Below are 27,636 nucleotides of genomic sequence, written 5' to 3'. Positions count from 1 at the left end.
CACATAATACCTTATTTTTATAGCACATTTTAAAGACACATATGGTACGCTAACTTCTTAACCGACAAATCGGTTTCATGTTTGAAGATAGTTTACATCTGCTGTAGTTACCTCTGTAGGGTTGTAATAATTATGTAATTACATTGCATATTTAATATGCAAAGTAATTTTACTAATGGCATCACTGGTAGCTCGTACGAGCACTCAAAACATATAAGCGATCTCTCCCTTGTTGCTAAGATCATCCCGTGAACCTGGAACTGACCCGCAATACAGCGCGCTGGTTTGCCTAAGAATGAACTCCTGTGACTTCCGACTCATTTTGCCAGATCGGGTCTCAAATAGAGTGCCTCATGAGATTTGCTGATTAGTTGCCTACAATGGTATCAACTGCTATTAGCTGTGATGTCCTTCAAGTCACTTCTAAAAATCATTTTTATAAACTTGCTCTTATGTGATGTTTCTTTTTTTTTTTTTTGTCCTTCCCCCTGTTATTGTCCTTCTATCATCTCTTATTGTTTTGTAATTTCTGGTGTATTAATTTTTTGAGTTCATTGTGTGATTCTTTTTGTGATAATTTGTGTTTTCCATTTTTCTTTGCTATATTTTCCTAAGTCTTAACTTCTACTTATGTCTGACTTTCTGTTTGAAGGTAGCAATCTGTCAAAGCAGTTTGTAGACTGTTTTGAATGGTGCTATAAAAATAACATTATTATTATTATTATTATTTGTTTGTTTTTTTTATCAGCAAATGTGGACTGGCACTGAGATCAGCTGATCTCCTGGAACTGTCTGAGCTTGACTCTGTGGCCTGCCTGAAATTACATTATGCTTTGTTTTTGCACTCAGTTGCTGGTAAGTAAAAATCCAGAAGCTTTGGTGATAATGTGAGCGGGTGAGTTTTGATCTATTTGAAGCTTCTGGAGGGATTTGTGAGGGAGGCCAATTAGAAGGGAAATACAAACGTCAACACGGGAGGTAACGAAACTACGAACAAGGATGGAGGTGGTATGCCGGGGAGGAAGGGGTGGAGGCGATTTACATTTCATAAGTGGAAATATGCAGACCGGGTAATATTATTGATATGGGAGTGAAAGGATAGAATAGAATACTTGATTACTAAAATAATCAATTTATGCAGCCCTAATGGGAGTGAAAGGATAGAGTGCTATCAAGGATGACACCCAGACTCTTAAACTGAGGGGAGGGGAAAACTGAGGAGCTGTCGATGGTGAGGGAGAGGGAGAAACTGCCAACTCTGGATAAGGTGGATTTTGTTCAAATGAGGAGAAACTCAGTTTTGTCCCTGTTTAATTTAAGAAAGTTTGAGGTGAACCAGGATTTGATTTCAGATAAGCAGGTGGTGAAGGAGGAGGGTGGGAGGGAAGAGTTAGGCTTGGTGGATAAATAGAGCTGGCTATCATCCGTGAAACAATGGAAATGGATGTTGAATTTACAGAAAATATTGTCAAGAGGAAGGAGGTAAGTGATGAAACGGAGGGACCCCAGGACAGAGCCCTGAGTCACACCTGAGGTTACAGGAGAGGGGTAGGATTTGAAAGACTTAAGCTGGATGAACTGAGGGTGGCCTGTGAGATAAGAACGGAACCAGTCAAGAGGGGTGTGGGTGATGCCAGTAGATGATAATTTAGGCCATGCTTCTTCCTGTATACTGTCCTCGTGTGTGATACATGTTCGGTGATACTTGATCTTCGCTAGTAGATAGTGCTTGCTAGCAAAAAAATTAATCAATCATGGCATCCCCTTCCCTCCTGGTGCAGAAGTGCACCACATCAACCAATCAAAAGCTTATATGGCAACATGTGGCATTTAGTTGCTGAGGCACAGGTGAAAGCTGTGAGAGTGATGGGGCAAAAGAAAGGCAGCAATACTTATAACAAGTTTTGAAATTTGAGAGATGTTAGCGTGATTGAAGTGTATCATTAGTGTGCAGTGTGTATAGTGTGTTGTGTAGTCACAGACAAGGCAGATGCTAGTTAAAAAGCCATGAAAGGCAGACTCAAATGTAAATACTGTCTGCAGGTGGACAACAGTCGGAGTGACACACCTGGAAGTGTCAGACCTGTGATGTGGCCCTCTGTCTAGTGGTGGACAGGGACTGTTTTTTGGAGTGGCACAAATAATTTGTGTGGCATCTTATTGTGACCCCTGATTGTTCTGCAAATAGTTGTACAAAAACACTTTTGAAAATTACAACTAATATTTGTATTTTTAGTTTTAAATATTGTTTGATAAACATGTTTTCACAGTAAAAGTGAAAAACAAAAACAAAAGGTTTTCTACTCAGATTTCATGTTTTTTTGTGTGTGTGTGATTTTAGGTCCAATGTGTTAATACAGTATGTCAAAATGAAAAAAGAAAAACCTGTACCATCACACATGTGACTGTAGGTTGTGCTGAAAACTAAATACCTTTCATTTCACCTCAACCTTCTCTATTCTCCCTATTATGCAATAAAATAACCACACCTATGCTAACATGAGGTTGCTCTCAATCCTGTAGACTTGGTCTTTTTTTTTTCCCCTCTCATCTCTTTTTCCCCATTATCCAAGCAGTCCTGTGGCTATCTAGAAATCTTGGTAGTAAAGCTCTTTTTTCCCCCTCTGGCAGTAATTAGAAGGTAATTGTTCTCACCAGCAAAGGGGAACATGGGGAACCTGATGTGCATGTGAGTGTGTATGTAACTGTGTCTGTGTGTGCGTGTTTTCTGATGTCTGTGTATCAGATGGAGGCGTGCGTAAGCATGCGGCTAGCATTGTGCCACACACACACACACACACACACACACACACACACACACACACACACACACACACACACACACACACACACACACACACACACACACACACACGATCAATTTCACCAGTCCATAAATGTTCATATCCTGCTGTAGAAGAACAAGTTGCTCTCCAAAGCCCTACACTGTGAGCCTCCACAAAATATTTCCTGTCATCAAAAGAAACAGAGAAAGCGCCACATACTTTGTTGTCATTGTTCTTCTCCTTGTCCCTCCCGTGAACACAGACACACACACACACACACAGATGCACGCGCACACAGTTTAGTCAGTTCAAGCACTAAAAGACAAATCTGAGTGAAAAGTGTCAAAACTATTTGTGTGCTAAATCCCTCATTCGATGTGAACAGGTGTGCTTGAGTGTGTATGTCTGTGCGCATGCAAGTGTACATGTGTGTGTGTGTGTGTGCACGACCGTCGCTACCTCTTTCAAAGCATTAGGAAACACAGGTAACTCCTCAAAACACAGCAGTCCTCCTTTCGTGCCAAAGCGAGAGTGCTAGAACAAAGCCTTCTCTCGTGTCTGTCATCTCTGCCAAAATATGGAATCACTTGAAGCTGTTGTCCTTCCCTTCTCTATTTTTCGGTGTCTCATCTTGCATAATGAACCCTCTCCCTTAATTCACTCAAACAGGATCCTAAAAGAGAGAAGTGAGTAAAAGAGGACTGGCAAACATTATTCAACCTGAAAAAGGCGAGAGTTCTACCATCTGTTAATGTGTCTCTGTGGCTAACTCTGTTATCTCCTCACTTTGTACATCCTGTCATCAACTCCACATCTTTCAAGTCAAACTTTAATTTTGATTTCCTGCCTTTCCTGTTTGAAACTGCTCTGTAAATGACATGTTTTGTACACTTTGAGAACTTTTAAAGTATGACAACATACATATCAGGACACTTTCAGTCCCTTCTATGGCAAGCTATTTAACTCACAGGCTTCACGCACATTGGGATTTGTTTCCTCTGCACTTTGTGCTAGCCATGGGTATATAGTTTATGAAACTGCAAACAGGAAGAGACAGGCAGTGATGTGGCACCAAAGAGCATGAAATGTCATTGAAATCCAGCTACTTGTAGGGACGACAGGAAGAAAAACAGTTAACAACATGAAGCAGGTGGGTAACAAAGTATCTAATGTCAACTTTGAGGTGAATATGAAATTAAAGCAATAACTGTGGGAGTGTAGGGCACCACTAACTGACATATTACACAACCAGGGCCTGGAAGGTCCACTAGCAAGAAAGTGTCAGTTACAAAGCAGTAGGTGATAAAGAAGGGTGGTGTTTTTTTGTTTTGTTTTTTTATGTGGACAGGGCTTGGCTGTGTTGGACTTTGCCTTAAGCTAGAACACTAAGGTCAGGTCATTTTCACCCACGTGGAAGTGAGAGTGATAGCGTGACAGAAGACACATTAGCTTTCTAGGGTTAAACAATGAACTTCATAAACATTAAATAAATGAAAAGCAAGCACCACAAAATGTATTGTGAGAAAAAAGCAATGCATAGTTTACCAAGCTAATTAGCTGTCAAAAACTTAAAAAACTTACCAAGCTCCACTAATTAGAAATACATTTCATTGTGCATTGTACTGTGCGTGTGACAAATAAACCTTATCTTATCTAGTTTAGGTGCTGAGTGCTTAGATACCACTCTTTAATATCTTGTCTTGCTGTCTTCGAGCAGAAGGTTACTGGTTCATAACCAGCAACCAGCAGAAGTTTACACACGATCAAACATGTACAACAGAAAGCCCGTCCTAAGTTTCACGGCTGAAGGAGCATTTTTGACACATCTTCAAGGTTTTCTTTCAGTACAAATAAACATGACAATAATAAACGCGACAACACTTGGGCACTGGATTCACTTGACCTCAAAAGGAAGCAAATTGTCTAAATGAACACGGCTCTGTGAAGTTGTCTTTAGAGACAGTAAAAGCATCACATGCAGGGTTACTTGATTCACACTGCATTGGGCCCCTGGGGACTGCATGTTTATGTTCCTTCCTAAAATAATAATTTTAACCTGCAAAGTAAATTTTTCAGACCTCTATCATTTACATCTGCTTGTCTTCTCCCCTGTGTTAGCTGCTACTGTGGTCCATGTCTTGCCGTATACCACCACCAGTTGATCAGTGGAATTACCGTCAGAACAGTTGATTATCTAGATAAACACAAAAATACTGCTTCATCACAACAAAAGGTCAAAAACTCCATAACATACCTTTAGGTCACTTATAACGCCTACAAGAGAACGTTATAATCGAGTTATGCTTTTCAAACAGGACATAAAATTTTACAAAACAGATTTAGCTTCATGTTACAGTATGTGTTTTACATGAGCGTTAAACAGACTGTGTTATGAAAACAGAAACAGAAAACCGCAGCCTGCCAAACCTCTAACAAATAAGAAATGCTCTTTAAGCACACAGTCCTTAAACCAGCACAGCAGGGTGAGAGTATCGGCCTCTATTAGAGCCTGTGTGACATTGGGACTTTTTCCTTTTGTGCAAATTATGAGCAGGGAGCAAACTGTTGCTATGGAGACAGTAGTTAGTGATGCGGTGAGCAAAGCCACACCAACTTGTGTGGAGGAGAGGTCTAAGCTGAACATACTGTGAGGATCACAAGCTACTGCAGCCACACACACACACACACACACACACACACACACACACACACACACACACACACACACACAGTCCAAGACTCAGGAAAGCAAATAAAAGGCTTTTACCGTTATGTATTTTTCTTTCTGAGTCAGGCATTTTGAATGCTAATTTGGTGCGGTCACATTTTAAAGCTTGGATGACGCTTTTTGAACACTCGGGAATGAGGGCAGAAGAGCGTATCATTGAAGCTGCTGCGCGGTAAGAGGATGTGGGTTTGCTGAGAGGAATGAGACACCTGCTTGGGAAAAAAAAGACAGATCGCATCTCACCATCCTTATGTTATTATAGGGCAGAAAAAAGGAGAATGGATAAAGAATGGCTACAAATAGCAGGATGGATAGATGCATTACAAATTTTCCAGGAATAAATTGATGGGAGAGAATGGCATAGAATGGCAGGAGCGGACAGAGAAGAGGCAGTTATCTCTAAATATAGTTTTAGTGCAAACTGAGAGAAAGGCCATGTTTGAAAAGTGTGCGCCACTATCTGGCAGAGAGTGTTGTTTTTCTTTTTTCTTGTCCTATATCCCCCAGTATCCACTTTTGGCCTCCAATGACAACCACAACAGCAGACAGCCAATTCAATTCAATCTCTGTCTGATTGGAGGGAACAGATCTGATTACCTCTCATAGAAGGCACACACACGCACACAAACCCCCCCTCCACACACACTCAAAATGCCGTTGTTTGTGCTCTAAGATTCCCCAGGGAAAGATGTTAGAGTAAATGGCTGCGGTGATTGTGCCAGATAGACTGGATGTGCGCATAATATCCACACGAAGAAGATAATGCGTTTGCTAATCGCACACCAGAGACAAGCAAACACACACCCACACAATCCACACACACAAATACAAAGGCTAACAGCTGCACAGCTATAACCCTTAACCACTCTTTTCATGCCGGTGGCTGCCAGCTACACTGTAGAAACACCCTCCCACACATCCAACCAAATCCCATTGTGGGAGAGTCGTGATTTTTCAGAGTTGTGTTGACAGCAGTGGAAGTTATTATAACTTGTATTCAAATTTGATGTCGCATTAGGAAAGACAGACATGCATCAGTTGATGTTCTATTTGAGCATTTAATAATGTTGTGAACGCAATACTGCAAATGGAAAAGACAAAACTTTGGTGGGTGAGAAAACCCAAAGTATAAAAGTCAGCTTTGTAACGTTTGCGTGCAGGGGATTGCTGGTTACCTGCCAAAGTGGCCATTTTTGAAATACAAGCTTAAGAATGACAGTAACAATGTACCAACACAGCCGCAAATGTTCATTCACAAACCTGACAATGTCCACACTTCCTCTAACAATATGGGCACAGCGCCAGCTTCCAAGAGATAACCACAGTTTATCCACCAAAGGGAGTTTTTTATTTCTATTTAGTTTTGTCAGAATGGAGGCAACATGGAAATTTATGCTGCGTTAACTGTGAATAAATACTGCAGACAATTTGTTTTCCACTGTTATACAAGTGACTCAACCTACTCTTGTTTTGACAAGAAACTTTAGATCCTCTGGTGGGTGAACCGAAAGCACAGGATACATTCAGTGCCCATTTAGTAACAGCTTAAATTCAGTAATTATATTAACTGCACTACATTTTAAAGATGCATTGTTGTGAAAAGGCTACATTGTAATGCCAGAGTGATTTGCTTGCACAGTAAAAGGGGAAAATGCAATTCAAAGGCTCTCCACAGTAAGACATCCACGGTACATCATACTTCATTAGCAGGTGGGCGCTGAAATGTAAAAGTTTAAAGTGGAGACAAAACTGTCTGCAGCTGTTGGCTCTTCACAAATGTCAAATTGGCTTGCTGTTCTAATTTGACATTCACATAAAAGTGTTTGTACTGGCAGACTGTCAACTCCATGTTTTATTAATAATGAAGAATATCAAAATGAGCTGCTTTTATAAAAAGCGGTTGGCGTCCTACTGGAATCTGCTCATCCCCTTAACTTCAAGGTTGCAATCGGCAGAGAGGTAAATAAACAGCCGCGCACAAACGAGATCCAAATGGAAGCGGAGCGAGGCGAGAGGAAAAGGAAATCAAAGGGGAATAAGAAGCTGGAAAGATCTAATCTCTCTGGATTTATTAAAACTTAATAAAGACTATTATGTACACTTCAAGGATCAAGTCTGACCAATAAGACTGACTAATTTATTGTTAGAGTATCACAACACTGCAATTACTTCACTACAGTCATGTAAATGCCAAGGGTTATCGCTACCCTGTCACGGTAATTCAATAAAAACCTTCTGCTTGGGAAGAAAAAGAGCTCTTAGAAAAAATGACCCCTGAGCTCACATTGGAAACATAACTGCACTGGTGCAAAAAACACATGTGCACACAGACCCACACACTGATGCGCAGACTGATCACACAATATCTGTGATAAATGTATGACATATAATAGTCCCATAATCTTTTCCATTGCATTCTTTTCCAAAGAACTCAGAAACAAAGGGCCAAGATTAAACAGCTCCCATTCACAATGACTCATTAGTCTCACTCACTCTCTTCATGATCAGTCTCTCCTCTGTGTCTCATTTATACGGGACAAGGTCATTTAGGAGTCTGAGGAGTGGAAGGAAGAGAATGATGAGAACAGGAGAGGAAGGACATTGGAGGAGTGGAGAACTGTCCTTCAGGGATTTTCATAAAAGCAAAACCACTATTTATACCCTGATCACAACCATCTATTCTGTGGATCTACAGTATTTTCATTTAAATTCAGCCACTCCAGAGAAACATGCGTATGTACTGCACAAACACAGGTCTTACACATGAAGGCACATTAAGGTTTCCTATTCCAAAATCATGCTTGTTGCTTGTGTGTGGTATATGATTGCATTTGACTTTCATCACCCTGCTGAGAGTGTGTTCATGTCTGTGTGTGTAGATTCGGTGTGCTCGTGTCTGCCCGTTTAGAAGGAAGATCAGAAGAGAGATGAATGAACCAATGCGTGAGCCAATCTCAACAGGTCTGTGGCTGAGCAAATTCTACATCCCATTTGTAAAAGAGACATACAGATGGAGACAAGTTATAAGGTGAAGTGTGTGCAAGCGTATGTGTGTGTGTGTCTATGTGAGAGAGAGAGACAGAGAGAGAGACAGAGAGAGAGAGAGAGAGAGAGAGAGAGAGAGAGAGAGAGAGAGAAAGAGAAAACCCTTAAGTCTCAATGCTGAAGGCAAACCATTCATCTTCCCTCTCATATGCTCTTCTGGGCTTCAATCCCAGTCCCAGTGTGTGTGTGTGTGTTTGTGTGTGTGTGTGTGTGTGTGTGTGTGTGTGCGCGTGCATGCACACATGTGTCTGCATCTCCCAAATATGGATAGCAGTCTGAATGATGAACATGATCTCCATTGCAGCAGAACAATACTATTTCTAAATAGTACATGAGAGGCATTCAGCTTTCCCTCATACACTGTGTATGGGGGAACCAATGCTTGTTTGCAGGGGCTCAGGCGCACCATGTGCAATGAGGCATCTGCTGCAGGTGATAGTGAGCGTGTGTTTCTGTGCAGTTGCGTGCATCCATTAAGTGTCATTCCCAACGGCGTCCAAAGTTTTTGCTACATCAATCAAATGCTTATTCAGAGAATGCCGGGCGTCACCCTTACAGTCGGGCAGGTGGCACCGAGCAGCTGGGTGATGGCTGCCAGCCTGGCCCCTGGCATCACCTCTGCTCTGAGACCGCCCAGGCTTGCTCTCATACACCTGCTAGCTACCTGCCTCTGGAGCTTTTTCACACCTGAATATTTTTGCTTCTCACCAAACACAACATCCCCACACCTGTTTAGTGGGAGCCTACTGTGCCGCACCACCTGTTAGTTAACTATGAACAGCAGCAGCCCTGCATTCTGTATCCTAATCCACAAAGACACAATTAATAAAGAGAAATAAGTAGCTCGCAAGGCTGTGTTTGCATGTATCAGTGTGTGAATAACAATCATTTTTCAGCCAGGGCTGTGGGTATAGCCTTAAAAAATAATGAGTTATTAAAATCAAAGTAGCTTTCTTCCTTGTCCGAATACAGTAATGTGAAGCAAAAAGTTCACCCTTCTTCAATTTTAAGGTTTTACAAATCAGGACATAATACAAAAATTATCTGTTCCTTCCGAGGTCTTAAAACGATTTAAATACAACCTGAGATGAACTACAGTATATGACATAATTACATCATGTCATTAAATATTTAACAGAGATTAGGCCAAAATGAAGAAGACGTGTGGAAAAACTAAGTACACCCTTACTGTTTCTATAGGAATTAAGAGGTAAGACTCAACCAGGTGCTGCTAATAAAATGCACTTGATTAACTGATCATCAGCAAGTGTGACCACCTCCATAGAAATAACACAATGCCAAGAAGGAAAGACAGCTTAGTGGAGCAATTGTACCTGCCCATCTGGGAAGGATTATAAGACCATTTCCAAACAATTTTGAAGTTCATCAGTGAGAAAGATTATTCAGAAGTGGAAAACATTCAAGACCAATCTTCCCAGGAGTGGATGTCCCAGCAAATTCACCCCAAGGTCAGACCGTGCAATGCTCAGATAAAGTGCAAAAACCCAAGAGCTACATCTCAGACTCTACAGGAGTTACCAAGTTAAATGTTAAAGTTCATGAGAGCACAATTACAAAAAGACTTCTCTCTAAAAGAACATGGCAGTGTGACTTAGATTTGAAAAGTTGTGTCTGAACAGACTTCTGGAACAATGTCCTTTGAACACACAAAACTGGAGATGGAGACCTAATTTCCTGCTTCTAAATTCAGATCAGACTGAAGTTATTGTACTTGGCTCTACAAACTTTACAAACATGGTGTCTAACCAGATACTTCTTCTGGGAGGCATTACCTTTGTCTCCAGAAACACTGTGAGGAATCGTGGAGTCATTTTTGACCAGGGCATGTCCTTCAATATACATATTAAACAAATATGTGGGACTGCTTTTTTGCATTTGCACAATATAAATAAAATTAGAGACATCCTGTCTTAGAGTGATGCTGAAAAACTAGTTCATGCATTTATTACTTCTTGGCTGGACTATTGTAATTCATTATTATCAGGCTGTCCTAAAAGCTCCCTGAAAAGCCTTCAGCTGATCCAAAATGCTGCAGCTAGAGTACTGACAGGGACTAGAAAGAGAGAGCAGATTTCTCCCATATTGGCTTCTCTTCATTGGCTTGAAATCTAGAATAGAATTTAAAATTCTTCTCCTCACATACAAGGTCTTGAATAATCAGGCCACATCTTATCTCAAAGACCTCATGGTACCATATCCCCCCAACAGAGCACGTCACTCTCAGACTGCTGGCTTACTTGTGGTTCCTAGGATACTTAAGAGTAGAATGGGAGGCAGAGCCTTCAGCTTTCAGGCCCCTCTTCTGTGGAACCAGCTCCCAGCTTGGATTCGGGAGACAGACACCCTCTCTATTTTTAAGATCAGGCTTAAAACTTTCCTTTTTGATCGGGCTTATAGTTAGGGCTGGATCAGTTGACCCTGAATCTTCCCTTAGTTATGCTGCTATAGGCCTAGGCTGCTGGGGGGTTCCCATGATCCATGAGTGTTTCTTCTTCATTCACCACTTTTGACTCTATGTTTATACTCCACTCTGCATTTAATCATTAATTATTTTTAATCTCTGGCTCTCTTCCACAGTGTGACTTTTGTCCTGTCTCCCTCCCCTCAGCCCCAACCGGTCACAGCAGATGACTGCCCCTCCCTGAGCCTGGTTCTTTTGGAGGTTTCTTCTTGTTAAAAGGGAGTTTTTCCCTCCCCACTGTCGCCAAGTGCTTGCTCGTAGGGGTACGTTTTGACTGCTGGGTTTTCTCTGTAATTTTTGTAGGGTCTTTACAACATAAAGTGCCTTGAGATGACTGTTTGCTGTGATTTGGCACTATATAAATAAAACTGAACTGAATTGAATGTTTAGCCATAATACACAGTGCCACTTTTGGTGAAAATTGAACACAGCATACCAACACAAAACACCACATACCAACTGTCAAGCACAGTGGTGGAGAGGTGAATATTTGAGCTTGTTTTATAGCCACAAGACCTGGGCACATTGCAGTCACTGAGTCAACCATGAACTCCTCTGTATGCCAGATTATTCTAAAGTCAGGCCATCTGTCAGGAAATCAGAATGGCTGAAAAAGAAAAGAATCATGGTGCTGCAATGGCCCAGGCAGAGTCCAGACCTCAACCTGACTGAAATCCTGTGGCGAGACCTTTGTGCACAAACAAATTCCTGCAAAACTCAGTGAACTGATGCGATATTTTAAAGAAGAGTAAGACAAGATTCCTCCACAACGATGTGAGAGAGTGATAAAGTCACCCAAAAAACAATTACTTCAAGTTATTGCTCCTAAAAATATTTATACAGGCTACTGAACCATTTCTTCTTCAGCATTTTGGCTTAGTATTTGTTAAATAAATAATGGTGAAATCATTATTTTTTTTATGTCCAATACATAAAACCTTAGAATTGAAAGAGGGTCTACTTTGTTTTTTAATGTGACTGTAGGTAATTGTTTGGCACTGACAGGCCTTTCACACACAAGACAATTTTACATATTACAGTCATAAACTGTGCATAAATCATAGACCGGCAACCATGAGGTCACACATAGAGGTCACACATTGGTTTTGTGGACTCCTGCTTTTAAATCTCAAGTTAAGCATTTGAAACCAGAGCAAGTGGCAGATCTGACTAACACTCAGAAGAATAGAAACTCAGCAACCATCAGTCACTAGACAGCCATGATGTCTGTCATTTATGATAGTTTACTATAAACAGGAACAAAATGATAATCATGCTGTTCTGGATGCTGACTCACTTTCACTAAACTTTTCTGACTTTAATGTCAAAATGTAATGATAGGGGGTTTCTCTTATCATGTGGAAACACTTTCATGTCACAAGAGAAAGAATTTTTTTCTCTCCTTACAGAGTCATCAGCGAATTAACCACATTACTATTTCAGTTACGTCTTCAAAATAATTGTCCCAAAGTCGCATTGCTGCTCTTACCTTTCCTCTTGGAGTCCCGTCTGACGCTGCTGGGCCTGACCGCTGGTTGTAGCTCTGTCTCTGTTGACATCCTCAGGCTCCAACTGGGCTAGACTCCGCTCCGCTTGGCTCAGCTGGGATCGACTGGGCTCCGAGGGTCCAGTTCACAGCGTCAGTGCCGGCTGTGCGTGCGTGGGCGCCGGGTGTGTGCGTGGAGGCGCCAGGTGTGTGTGTGGGCACACAGGCTCATGGGAGAGGGACGGGCTTTAGCCCTGACACAACATCCCACACACACCCACAGAGAGCTGGGGGAGAAAGACAGGAAGAAACAGGTCGGCTTCAGTAAGGTTGTGCTTACTCTTGGCAGGCGAGACCTAGAAAGACTTCTCAGCAGGCATTAGAATGACTTCGCTTCTGATCTGCTTTGAGTAGATGTTGCCCATGGTAACAGACTAGAGAGACCTGCACTACACTTTCTGCTTTCTATCAATAATGTGCCTCAGCAAGAAAATTTCATGAGGAAATACTTTTGCTCTCAGAGCCACTTTTCTCTTTAATCATGTGATAATACCTTAAACAGGTTTAAAAGTACTAATGATGCATTCAAACTTTTACACCTGATGTAATCTATGTCCTAATTAGACAGGAAAAAATGGACAATTGTTATGCTGGTCTTATTTTTGTGGTTTCATATTATTATACCCATCCAGTTATTTGCTGTGACATCAGAAGTCACTACCCTAATGTCTGACAGGGTAAGGGTGAGTCGTTTCAAAAAGCAGTCAGACAACAGGTTACAAACTAGCAAAATATTATAGCCAGAATATCTATACCACATTATTTGCAGGTAAAGCCGAGCATGAGTTCGCCTCCAACATGTTGTAACAGTCTCTTATTGCACAGGAAAACTCTGCACCGAAACTACAAGGGTTTCAGGAAGAAAAATTGTTAGACCCGCCGCCTGTGATAGCAATATCTACCTGCCGTACCACATACTGTGTTGCAAAGATACAACAGTGGAGCTGCACTGGTGCTGCTCTCGCTACTTCTGTGACAATGACACAGCTGCCGCTGGTAAGAGGAGAGAGAGACTCACCGGGGAGTTTATTTCCCACTTTCAGTATGAACCAAAAGTAACAGGCAATGACAGCAGGGGAGCACCGATTCATGGTTAACCTTGTTTATGTACAGCTATGAATGATTTAGTACATGTAAGTGGACCCATATACAGTACCAGTCAAAGGTTTTTCTTACTTTTGACTGGTACTGTATGCAGAATAACTAAAGATAAAACAATTATAAGTCATAACATTTGTTTAACTTCTTTATAGACTAATATTTTGAAAGTGTTTTTATTAGTTTGAACACGACTACAGTACACTACAGCAATCCAGAGCTGAACCAGGAAGTTGAAACAGTGAGCAATAATGACAGACAGTCAGTTTGGGATGCAATTTTCCTATTTGTTCACTTTATCTTTCCAAACAGGTCAAGTTTAAAATGTGCCTTATCACCTGACCAAAAGATCTCAGCAATTAACTTGGGGGTTCCAGTGTTATTATTGCGAACATGAACAAAAGCTAAAACTAACAAGGCCAAGGCTGTATTAATTTCTCTTTAATGCTAATGCTAGCTGCCCCTCTTAAGACTGACAGGCCCCTCTGGCCCCCAGCATTTTGTCTTTTCCTTGCCCATCTGCTGCTACTTTATTCCTAAGTGTTGACTGGCAGCGACTACCATAACTCAGCAGCCAAAAACACTCAGATTCACGGTGTGTGAATGTATGAAAGCACGCTCATTTACATGCACACACAAATAAAGAATAGCTTTTTTCTTATTTAGCAATGGTAAAGGACAAAGACGGGCAGCTGCAAGTTGACATGCTACATAATGAATCTGACTACCTTCTGAGCTGCTCTTCCAATCTTCTTAGAATATAAGTCTTGACCTCTCTTTCCTTCTCGGTCTCCATCTAACAGTGGCCGAGTGCCGATTTAAACAATACCAAAAGACTTGTGCTTCTTGGGGAAGAGGGAAATCTCTCTTATTCTCTGCCTCCCCCTCTCCACGGTGTTTTTGTGTGAATAGGAGGCCCCTGTAAGCCTTGGGCGAGAACAGATGAATTGAGAGGCTTTTAATTTGCTGCAGACAGAACAGAACAGAGTCCATTTAATTCTGCCAGCAGAGGCCATGTCGGCAAAATGCTGACAATATTCTTTATCTGGTCCAAACACACTGGAAAAGTGTGAGTCACTCCAATTACAGGCATTATCAGCAGCACTGTTCCACCAAATGGATGGAGAGAGAGTGAGTATGAAGAGAGAAGGGTTAGAGGGAAGAGAAATGAACAGAGTGGAAAGAAAGTGAGGGGTGAGGGAACATAAGAGTGGGTGAGAAAGATAATGAGTAAGGGGTAAAGGGGGAGAGAAAAAGCCCAAGGAAGTAAAATCAGAAAAGAAAGGATGGAGTCTGAGCGGCTTCAGCTTCAACCCTGAACATGTCCCCTGTCCGTCTCTTCTCTTTCCTTTTTTGTTCTCTGAATTCGTTCTCCTCCTTCTAGCTGTGAAGTCTTTCAATGAAGCATCTGGAGCTTGTTTTTAAGAAAAGCAGTCTCTTAATCCTCAAACTGGACCAGAGGCGAAGCAGTCCAGAAATTCTCACCGCGTTAACCCAGCTTCTAATCTACAACCGCACAAAAGAAGACAAGTTTCTGTAGTGTAACTTTGATGTCACAACCGAATCTATACCACAACACAACTGCGAGTTTACATCCTGTCTACAAAAATCACTCCTGTCAGAGAACAAGTCAATTATTTGAAGACGTTCTACCCATCCAAGCATCACAAGCAAAACAGCCAGCAGTTCACTGGTGAAAACGAGCAAGAGACAAGGTTGTGAGGCTGAAAATGAAAAATCTGCTGCAGCACAGCTCTCAAAGGCTCCAGACATATGGTTGTTTCTCTGGAGACTCAGGGAAGAGTTCTACATCTTAAGCTACAGTCCCTGGAGAGGAGAACAAGCTAATTTCAAGCAGTCCGTGTCTAGCTTCAGTCGTACAAATTCCCTGCCTTGTAGACACACAGATAAAGCGAAGGAAAGAGCAGCACCATCAAAAGCCATCGTGAACGCTGTAGTGGCAGTTTGACCTGGAATCAGCGCGCAAGCTAAATGTAGCAGCAGAGCAGGATGTGAACATGGCTTAGTGTGTCTGGATTTAGACAGCAATCTGAAGCCACGCCAGAGGAGAGGCATAGCGGCGGCAAGGAGGAGAAGGGAGTGAGCAGTAAATTGGACGTCTGTAAATGGGGGCGCTGCCAACAGGCACTAGCGGGAGATGTGAAGATCTGCATGTGTGTGTGCCTCACTGTACTGTATGTGTGTGTGACTTTATAAACAGGATGCTGCCAACAGGAGCTTAATGCCCAGAAATCATCTGCAGCTACAGGAAAGTATGCCAGGCAAATAGAAAGAAAAAAATAGGAAAGAAAATAAGAGAAAGGAGCGGGTTCTCTCCATCCGCCTCGCCTTTCTCCCACCTCTCACTCTTACAGGGTAATTGTGTTCCGTCCATCAGGCTCAGAGATAGATTACTGGCGCCACTCACTCTCCTGCCATCTCAATAATGAATAATCATAAAGACCACCACTACACTGCTCTCACACTCTATTTTCAGTACTTGTGCTCTGTCCATCCCAACACCCACACTTTACCAGTGCTACCTTTGTATCCTGACACCATGGCACTGAGTCCTTATCAGCAGCAGCACACTTCTCCTCTGAGTTATACTCATTGATGAATAACAATGTGAGTACTAAAGGTCAATCCAAGTTACATTCTGCCAGGTTTAAGGTGTTTCTATGGTAAATAAGCAGCATTCATTTTAAGTGTATTAACAAACAAAATCACATGTAGTTTTAGACACCCAAATGGTTAAATGCACCTTTTAAATGTCAACTGACTGAACACACCATCAAGCCACAGAGAGAGAAATAAATGTCAATGCATTTTGATTCTGTCCAGAAAAAGAATAAAAAACTACGGATATATAACCTACCAAATTATGAGCTTTAGACGATAAAAATATTTTGTGTCCACTCAACTCCAGTAGTCCAAAAAGCTCAGGAAGAGGCGGCGAAGAATGAAGCAGAAATGAATGGAAGAAAGGGTAGAAGATCAACTAATAGAGGTTAGAGGAGAAGGCGTTCCTATTGGTGTACATGATAAAAGGCCGTGTGTGTTTGTGAGGAAAGACACAGAGAGTGGGATTAAAAAAAAAAAAGACCTGAAAACATGAGCCGTGGACTAAAGTTCAGTGCCATGCAAAGATAAATGCTGCATATCACTGCACTTTGTCCAGCATGTAACAATAAAATAAGCACACTGTCCGTAATCAAATGTTCTTTTTACTGAGAGATTAGTGTAATTACGTAGATGTATAGCAATGATGACAAGATGCCATTCCTTAATAAAATTTGCTAAATGTAGCTTAATGAACAATAATCAATAAATCACTAAATGTTCTGCACATGTAAAAAGCTCAAAAGTAAATGCAGAAGTAACGACAGTGAAGTGGTTAGAGGAACAGGTGCAGGGGCATATTACAGCGAATATACACGTGAACATTACACAACCTTGGCACTAGGACGTTTTATATCAAACTCTGATATGACAACATTTTTAGTGATCTAAAACAAGGCTGCAACTTTTAGTTGATTAATAAATAACATGTTAGCTGTTTTTATACTCTGAATATGTCATTCTTCTAGCAAAATGTAAAACATTATCCAGTTATAGATTTTCAAATCAGGAAAATTTTCCTTTCTTTGTCTCACACAATATAAAATTATTTATAGTTTTGGACTAATAGCGTGAAAACGTCACCACTTTGAAAATTTAACTTTGAATTATGGAAAATATAATGACATTTTATAGACCAACCAGGAATTCATAGAGAGATTATCTATGAAGGAAATAATCATTAGCAACAGTCTTAATCCAAAATTACCCCAATATCATCAGCTTATTACAGCAAACTGATGTTATATGGCTGTTAAGTAGTGAAGACAAAAAGATGTAGATTTTTTATTGATTTTTTACAATTAAAAAAATCACTCCAGCTACTTGTGCAGCCACATATTGCATTTTGGAAGATGGACAGTGTTAGCATTTGGCTGCCAAGCAGGGGAATGGCATCATGGGTCAATGCAGTTATCACCCACTGAGAGGCAACTGTCAAAATGTATACAATCACAGCTCACCACACCATAATAAAGCTAAAGCATTATATATCAGCTGCATGGTAAAAGGGCACTTTTGACATTGATCTAAATAGCCAGTCCACCCACACTGCACATTAGCAGAGCTACAGTTCAGACAATTTCTTTTGGGGCTGGAGGAAGAAAAGTTAAAATTGTGAATTCAACAGCAGTTACATTGGTATGACTTAAAGAAAGAGAAAATACCTCAAAACTAGTTGTTACTACAGATGTCTGGTGGCTGAAGCATCAGCTATTGCAGCAGCGCTGGAGTCCTATAAGAACAAGAGTGCATCTAGTTCAGCGGGCAGTCAGCCAGGCCACCAGTCAGCACAACAGCCCACTGCAATAGACACAGGCTTCTGAGCTGCTCTAGGTGCTCCACATGGCTCCCTGCCTGCATGAATGACTAGAAGGAACATTCAGTGGAGGCCTCATCAGGAAAAGGTAAACATACACACATGCACACAAGCGCACAGACACATACACACATACAATTTCCCACCCACAATCTCTTGCCAGAAATAGGATACCCCACAAGATGACAGGCTCACTTGCACGTGCAGATCACAATTTAACACAAAATATGCACATACACATACAAACACGCACATCATCTTCACCCTATTAACAGACACAAGGCTGTAGATATCAAAGCGCTGCGCTCTCTTTTGGGATTTCCTCCTTTCTCATGTTTTAAGGGGAAATAGATGAAAACGAATCCCGTTCTCCCTGCACCTCCCCTGTGTATGTGAGTGTGAGGGTGTGTGTCTCCTCTGACTTGTTAATGTGCTAAAATTTAAATTGGTCCTGCTAAGCAATGTGTGTAAGGCTGTCTTTTTCATGCAAAGAGGAACCAGCAGCTTTTCTGACAGACTGTGGATATGCCTTTATTACCAAACCTGCACTCTGATTCCACCTCTGTGTCTGCATGTCTGTCTGATCCTCTCACTGCCTCCTTCATCTCTACGCCCCTGTTCTACTACACAACCCACATCATTCTCAGCTTCTCTATTTACACATGCCCAAACTATTTGCTGATCTGTAAGACTGGATTTATTCATAATTTAGAAAATTCATGCCTTTATTTAGTTGTGCTGTGGCCTTTCTCCTATTCATCTCTGAGGCTGTATCACTTCAGATGGCCTTCCCACAGGTAGACCTGCTGCACGGTATTCCTCACTCCCAACACTAAGCAACATATGAAAGTGGAACTGTAGCCTCATCTCTCAAAGGAATGATTCAGTGATTTATAGTTGCTTGTAGTGAAATGAAACAGGCAATTGTTAGTAATATGGAAATGGATTTTCATGAATGACAGCATAGTGCAAACATACACCAGACCCTCCAACTACTATTTCTCTGGTCCCTCAGATAAATAAAAAAAAAAACAACTTCTATTCATTTTCATACGGTCTTTACTTATTTAATTTTATGCATCAGTGGTGGGTGAATGAATAAATAAATTGTGTACACAGAATGACAGAAGGCACAATAAAGAAGCACATAGGAGGTTTTGCAATAGAGGTAGAGAAATGAACCATGCTTGTCTTAATAGCAGCATAATTTAAAGTTTGGCCTGTTGCAGCCAGAATATCCTCAGCAGCTCTCAAGCCAGAGGTCTCTCTTTTTTTTTTCTACAAGACCATCATCACTGCATTCTGGTGCTGGCCTGGTAAAAGTGTCTACTCAATGTGATTTAGATCCCCTACAGCCCCGCTGGACACCCATCAACAGAGCCTAAAGTGAGTGATGGATTTGCTACATATGTGGAGTGGAAGAGGAGAGAGGAGGATTCTGGTGTATAAAAATAGAGCCAGAGCCTGCTGGAGCACAAGACTAAGACTTAATGAGGGATGCAATCATCAATTATTCAAAACACTTAATCATGGTGTCGCACGGTGCTGTCGCACAAACACACGTGCGCGCACACACACACGTAGTCAAACACACACACACGGACATACCACAGGCTTCTCAAACTGTGCCTCTCAAGGCAGACATTGAGAATGAGATTGATGGATGAAAAGACAGAATAAAGACATGGAATTACTGTTTTTTTTACTGTGTATCTGGGCATTTCCGCTTATGAATATTAAATAATCAAAAAAACAAACCCGAAATGCATACACATTCCTGCAAACACGCATGGGCATCCATTACCATACCAACCTAACCTTTCAGTGTCAAATCAGCTTGAAGCCTCTCTCACTGCTTATACACAACATGCTGACATATACTAGTGTTTTCCAGTTCCCCTTCCAGTATCTTCAGACTAGGTATAATAATGATCATTATCTCATTAGTCGTGATCAATGAAGTGTAGGGCTGCAACTAAAGATTATTTTGGTAGTCGAATAATCTGTCATTTTTGTTATCGATTAGTCAACGATTATTTCAATCTTAACTCACCTGTTAACATCACCTTGTTCTCTTCTCAAAATTAAAATAATGACCCATAAAAATGCAAGTTTGAAATTAATCAAATGTATTTTTAACATTAATGTAACCATCACAATAAATATCAAATAAAAAATACATATTAAAGTAAATGCAATTTTTATTTTTAAATGAAAATATAATGTGCAAATAAAGGGCCTCTGTCCAAAAGTTCAAATAGGGCTTCAAATTAAATCAAAAAGTTTTTTCCGTCCAAAACAGCTGAAAAGTTTACAGATGATTCAGTTCATACAGAGGTTTACTATTCAGAATGAACGCTGATATTAATATGAAGAAAAAAAAAGCAGCCAGCGTAGCTGCTCTTATTGTCCTTCACTCGTTAGCTAACATAACTGAAATGCAGAGGTGGGAAGTAACGAAGTACAAATACTTCGTTACTGTACTTAAGTAGATTTTTCAGGTATCTGTACTTTACTTAAGTATTTATTTTTCTAACTACTTTTTACTTTTACTCCCTACATTTTTACACAAGTATCTGTACTTTCTACTTCTTACATTTTCAAACAGACTCGTTACTTTTTAACACGTCAGAGAGAAGTTTGCATTTCCGGTCAGTGCGCCGTCAAACATCAAGCGATCTGAGCCTAAACGGAGGAATAATAACACATTAGAGACAATCGTACTGGCGTATCCTCCATCATCGGGGCTTATCTCGTACAAAGGGATTAAATACGCAAACCCATATAATTAATGTATCATTTATAGCGCTATAATCAGGGGTTACAGCGGGTCGGACCGAGTCCGTAAGTTGCGCTGCGGCACATAAACAGCTTAGCTAGCGCTACTGAAGAGGAGCGAGCATGAAGGGAGTAACGTGTGGCAGGTAAATGCAGCGTTTCTAAATGCTCAACAAATATCAGCAAACACACAAAGTGTGTGCAGTTTGTTACACAGCTAGCTAAAAGAAGAGCTGCTGTATTTCAGGGAGAGCAAAGAGAGAGAAGTTCACTCAGAGATGGAGAAAGAGGACAGGAGAGGAAGAAGAGAGGTTAGAATTAAAGGAAAGGACTGGAAAATAAACTGAAGTATGCTGACGTGTAATTCAAAGATTCTATGAAAATACTGCAGTTTAGGTTAGCTTGTTGTACTGTATTTACAGTAAAGCTCTGTGTTGGACTGGAGCACAGTGTTTGTGTTCATGGTCAGAGTTACAGGTTACATCAGTGCAGCAGAGATGAGTTTGAATCAAAGCTGCTGATGCTGAGATTCATTCACTGAATCCAACATTTCTACAGCCTGTATGCTGTCAGTGTAGGGGATGGAGATCAGCTCAGATAGCTGTGAAATACTGGGTTACATCTTTGTGAGTTCAGTTCATCCACACAGAGCAGTAAACCTCAGAGCAGCAGCAGCAGGTCAGCTGATCACAGCCTGCACACCAACATCATTTACTGCAGCTACAATAGAAAGCTGTGATTCTTCTCCCCATGCAGAGCCACTACAGCTGATCTTAGGGTTCCTCCACCTGCTGAATCCCACTGTAACCCCTGAGTATCCTCATGTTGGTGTTTAGGTGGAGGCACAGTCACCCTCTACTATGGAGGACACAGAGAATAGAGCTGTGTTTAAATTCCCTTTAACAGTTTGTGTCCTACATAACAGATTCAAGCTGAGTGCATTCATTAGGATTAAAATTTAGATTGGAATAACGTTTGTGTTCTCATGTAATATTATTTTATATTATTACAATAATATATAATGAGGTTCGGTTAGTTTTACACAAAAATAGCTTGTAGAAACATCCTCCAAAGAACTACTTTTACTTTCTTACTTTGAGTACATTTCAGAGCCTGTACTTTTTTACTTTTACTTAAGTAGAGAAGTTGAACCAGTACTTCGACTTTTACTAAAGTATTTTTTAACATAAGTACTTGTACTTCTACTTAAGTACAGAATGTCAGTACTTTTGCCACCTCTGCTGAAATGGTGGTGCTTAGCAAACATTATCCATGAGAGCTTGTTTCCGACAGGTAAACTGACAGAAACATTACTGCACAAACATTAACAGGTATCAGCGACGCACTAAAGTACCCATCCAGAGCTGACGTCACAGCTCCAGGGTGCCGGCGTTTTAAACGCTCAGCACTGCAGTGATGCTGCCGTGGAAGGAAAGCTCTGCTTTGCACAGTCTGCATTCAGCTTTATTTTGGTTTTCTGTGAAATGCTCCAACACCTTTGACAGTCTGTCTCCATTTTCTTTCATTTTCTACACCCTCCTCTCTGTTCCACTAGCGTTACGCTGTTCTGTTACTTTCTTCTTCGTTGGTATTGTTGTTGCTGGCAGACAATGGAGGCAATACTGCCCCCCATATCTTCCTGTAGTGTATTGCAATTACAAAATCACACGATAAGCGGAACAAAATAGATGGATGGGTTTAAAAGTACAACGCTTCGACGATGAAATTCTACGTCGACAAATTTTTGTAGTCGACGTCATCGATTACGTCGATGAATCGTTGCAGCCCTAATGAATTGATTATTTGGTCTTACTAATGTAACTGATTAGATATATTGGCTATTAATGGATTAGATGAATGATGTAGTACCATAAAGTGCCAGGAGACTCTCACTCTGACATGGAAAAAGAAATACCATAGTTATCTCACTGCTCTCCAGTTTAGCTAGCTATTTGAAGGGAAACTACTATAATGTTAATGGAGGTGCGTGTACAGCTGGTTAGGCAATGCAGACGTCTGCACGAACCCTGAGATTCACTCTGATGAAAAAATTTAAGTCGCTCAGACCAAAGCGGACCACTGCATACTTGCTGATGTGGAAATTATAACAATGCTGTCAGAAAGCAGAGAGCACCACTGCGACAGCTTATGGTGCTAACACTCAGATCGACTTTGCACTAATTTCACCTGCTTTCAACATTTTTTTTTTTTTAAGTGATGAATCTATCAGAGACATTTCCCTGCTTTGAATATTAATACATTTTAGTGGTGGCAGTAATTACTGAAAAAACCCTGACTGACAAAGGTCCTGCAACACTGTTTGTGGACATCTGTTGGATCTGAACAGCTGCTTCCAGCAGCTGCACTAAAATTAACTACAATAAACAAAGCACACTCCCATCGTGCAGATAAGGTATGCATATTTTATATCAACAGTTAAAATCATTTGGTGTGAAGCCATGAGGAGAATACAAGTTAAGGACTTGAAGACAACACCTCCAACAGATTAGGAATAGCTCAGACTGTAATTGTTAGATATGTCTGACAAATCTAGTCTGATCTAATTTATGTACCTTCACTGAACCCTAAAAGCTGTGCACCTGTTTGATTTGTTGCCGTTTTTTTCTTTTGCTTTTTTCCCACTATACCAGACAACTGATGGAGAAGGAAACACGGGAAAGTGACGGAGAGGAAGGTATGACAACACAAATCCCCGTCTGGGTCCACACTGGACATTGCAGATGTTTTGCATACTCCATTCAGAGGTCCCTGCCAGCTGGTCGATTCAACCCTTACCTAGCTAATCACCGCTATATAATGCTCATCTCTCTGAGTATTCCAATATGGTTGACTGATGTACCGTAAGTGCCTTTTAAAGTTTGATGTGTGAATCCCTAGACCCTTTGCAGGTTCCAAAGATCCATCTTTTCAACATCATCAGCTCACTAATAATAACCACTAATAATAACTAACACAAAAATACATATGGTATAACGTAAAGTGATGAGCCAAGACATTGCGATTCCTCAGTGATCAAACATTAAGTTGCTATTATAATAAGTGTTAAATGCTGGAGAAATGGGCACTTGTAAAGAGGTGAGTAAATATAATGATGAGTGGATATGGATTGAGAAGTGCTCCTGGTTAGCTTTGGTCTGATCTAATGTTCTGATCGGAGATGTAAACGAGTAACTAATCTGATAGTAATTACCCAAGTATTGACTGTTTTTTGATAACCCAACAGGGAGCTGGAACTATAATGGTGGCTTGCAAAGAACTAACAACATGTTCAGGTATGGTGATAAATTTAGCTAATTTAGATCAGTATTTTCATATCATCATTAGCAGGTGGTACTTTTTGGAGCAGAACCTCATGGGAATGTTTATGTTCTTCTAGGTGAAAAATACCGAAGTTCTCCCTAATCTCTGCAAATGCTTTTGAACTGCAAAGGAAAGCCAGAATCCAGAAAAGGACACGGACTAAGATGTAAGCAGAGCAGAGAAAGCAGAGACTAAAAGAAGCTAAGAATGCTTTAGGCTACACCTTCAAAAGTGACATCCCAAAACTTCTTCAACTGCAAGCCGTCGGCAAGCCCTAGCTGCACAGCTCACTACCTGCAATTGATACTGAGACACACATCTGGAGAAGCCAATGGGTGAACTTTATGAATGTCTCTGTCAGTCAATCTGCCTGAGCTGCAGGGAGAGAAACAGATTCTCCACCTCTGGCCTCTGAGCCCAGGTAGAGCACCGAGGGAATGTCTAGGTTGAACCCTAGGGAGAAATTCCCAAGGGGGTACAACTGCATCTCCCGCATAGTCCTCCCCTATGTTACCTTGTACCGCTAATGGCCATCCGTCAGTCACAGCTCCTGCCTCCTGCCTGTGTGTCTAATCGCCCACGCACACTGTCACAGTCGCCTGCCCTTGCAGTTAATGCAGACAGCCAAACAAAATCAAGCATCCGTGTTTGATAAGGCCTTGTTGTTTTTTATGAACTCTGACAACTTGATCAGCTCCCACCCACTTCACATGGGAGTAACAGCTCCAAATCTGCCACAGTATGTTGGATATTTAACACTTTTATACATTATATTTGTTATTTGTACTAGTTGGAGGTCCATGCAGCTTTCTCTCACAAAGACACACAGCACGTCAAGCCCAGATACAGATTACTGCATTCACTGATGTCATCGGGCTGAAAGTGAATCACAGTGGGATTGTCATACTCAGGACATGATTTGCATAATTTCTTTCTTTGAATTCCAAACTCTTTTGAACTTTTGTGCAATCATTTCCAGCCAAACACACACACAAATACACAAACCATGACAATGTGCAAAAATCTCTTGCTGCATATGATGTCTGAAAGTTTCCTGGAGGTGAAACTTTCTGCCAGCTCTTGAAATAGCCCCTTTTAACACCCCGTGGTCTATTGGACTGCTGGTCTGTCTGAACTCCCACAGATTGGAGGGGCTATTGGCATTCACTTCCCCACGGGGCTCAGAGTCAATACAAATCTCTTAAAACTCAGAAAATGCTGTGTGTGTTTCTGAGAGTTAGTGTTTGTATGTGTGTGTATGAGAAAGCGAGAGCAGAAGAAAGAAGGGAGGAATGCTAAAATTCAATAGTAATTTTTCTATCCGTGAGAAGTCCTAGGAAAGAAGTCGTGCAATAGTTAAATAGAAGTTGATACAAATGCACAGGTACACACACTATACAGGTGTGAAATATCCATGTTTGCTTTAATGCACCTGTATGTACAACCATTTCACACAAAAACTTCAGAATATTTTAAGAGTATCAGGCCAAGGCAGCAAACTTGTCCTTGTCATACTTAGCACACAACAAGTGATAGTCTACTTTTGATGAATACTCACTACTTGCAACACTCTATTTGGTTTAGGTGAGGATGCTACCAGACAGACGAGCAGAGAGGAAGCAGTACACACAACTCCCAGTCACTCACAGTGAATTCACAGCTATTCTCGCAGTGGCGGAAACTGGCACAATCTGACATCACACAGAGCTGACAGGTTTAAAAACATCTGATATCCAATCCCAAATGTATTGGAATTTTGTGTTCCTACATGTAACTCCATCCGGTCTCGGTCCATATTTAGAAAAGTTCAGAGCTGCAAGTGCATATGTGAAAATGGCTTATGTGTATGTGGTACAGGTAATGATTGTGTGCTTAAACAGAGCTCCACCCCGCTGGGCCCCAGCCTCTCAGCGCTATCCATCATAGTGATGCTGCTAATGATACCAATACATACACCAGCACAGAGGGAAGAGGTGGAGGGAAAGCAAAAAAGGGGACAGGGAAAAAAAGAAGAGGAGAGAAAAATGGTCACGCAAAATGTAAAGGAACAACAAGAATTTCAATATTATTTTATGCAATGTGTGGAAAAGGCTGCCTAAAAGGAACTGTCATGCTGGCCCTTTAAGGGGGGGGCGGAGCTTAGACCACCAGTGTGCAGCATGCAGACAAGGAATGGCAGAGAGGGGAGAGGAGCTGAACCAGAGTTTACAGTCTGAAGTTGGTGGAATTATTTGTTGTTTAGAGTTTGCTAGCCACCCCAGTTTGAGTTGTGTGCGTGAAAATACAAGTAAGTGATGTTAACAGTAAATGACCTAGTTTATTTATCAAAATATACATGTTTCACCCTTAATTGATATCATGCTCTGTTCGCATGCACATTTAGTAAGTGCTATCTACGTGAGTTCCGTGTGTTGTACCTTTGTAAACCTAGTGTATTGAGAAACATTAATGTTGCAGTCATGAAGAGTGTCATTGTGATAGTATTTCAGTTATTTTGGCATTATTTAGACACTGTTGTCACATTATTTGTTATCTGTTTTAGAACCACACACATCCAGTTCCTGTACCGTAAAGAATAAGCAGTAAATTCACGTTACTGAACCCACGGGAGTGCGACTCTACTCTTTTCTGGAGTTCTAACCGGACTCACCACAGTGATCCAACCCCTCCAACCAGCCCAAGATAAAACCTATTTTACAGTGGTCCTTCGAGCCGGATAAGTGGATTGCTGTTTAAGGATGCAAAACCCAGAGTCAACAGCAATGGACACTCCACCCAGACGGCGAATGTCAGTGCCTTCCTACCTGTCAGATTATGACCTAAGTGGACCGGGAGCTCAGAGTAAATTCCGGACAGCAGCTACAGCTACAGGGGGAGTTTTAGGGGAGCATAGGGCATCAGCGCGTCCACCCACCAGATCTCCATCACCACCGATTAGCCAGAGCTTTGACCCGATGAACTTGAGGGATGGTGAGGAGCAAGAACAGGAGCTTAGCCAATCTATGGAGCAAGCCAGCGGGGAGCAGCAGACCGACCAAGTTCCAGGGGTTAGGGCTGCTCTCGAAGAGATGCGCCAAGAAAACGCTGAGCTCCGTAAACAGTTCCAGAGCCTGATGGTTGCTTTACAGTCACCACCAGCAGCCTACCAGCCTCTATTTCCACCTCTTCCACCTCAAAGTGTATACAGTGGCGGTTACAGTGGCGGTTATGGACACTACCAACTCCCAACTGATACGCCAATGTACCAGCAGCAACAATATCCAACGCTCCGCTCCCAAGGAAGCCTGCCACAAGATTCCTCTCAATTCAGAGTTTCCCAACCGTCCAGAGATCTGCACTATAACCCGTATTATGCAACCACACCACAGCAGACTGCACTTCCTCATGCAAGCAGAGATTCTTCATTTCTCCAAG

The 27,636-nt window shown here is 41.4% G+C and overlaps 1 protein-coding gene across 5 annotated transcripts in view; it reads right to left on the bottom strand.

The window, feature by feature from the left end:
- Window positions 1-27,636, bottom strand: part of dab1a (DAB adaptor protein 1a) — a 93,569-nt gene that overhangs the window by 41,565 nt on the left and 24,368 nt on the right. For 4 of the 5 annotated variants that reach the window (XM_030726729.1, XM_030726728.1, XM_030726730.1 and 1 more), the window contains exon 2: window positions 12,531-12,814. In XM_030726729.1, coding sequence (XP_030582589.1) covers window positions 12,531-12,600 — 70 coding nt within the window. In that variant the 5' untranslated portion in view covers window positions 12,601-12,814. Of the gene's footprint in view, window positions 1-12,530; window positions 12,815-14,413; window positions 14,872-27,636 lie in introns of those variants that run through there. The other variant, XM_030726727.1, reaches the window with a different exon arrangement.

This window comes from Archocentrus centrarchus, chromosome 4 (genome assembly GCF_007364275.1).
Source record: "Archocentrus centrarchus isolate MPI-CPG fArcCen1 chromosome 4, fArcCen1, whole genome shotgun sequence".
NCBI classification, from domain to species: domain Eukaryota; kingdom Metazoa; phylum Chordata; class Actinopteri; order Cichliformes; family Cichlidae; genus Archocentrus; species Archocentrus centrarchus.
This window is presented reverse-complemented; position numbering and strand designations above follow the sequence as displayed.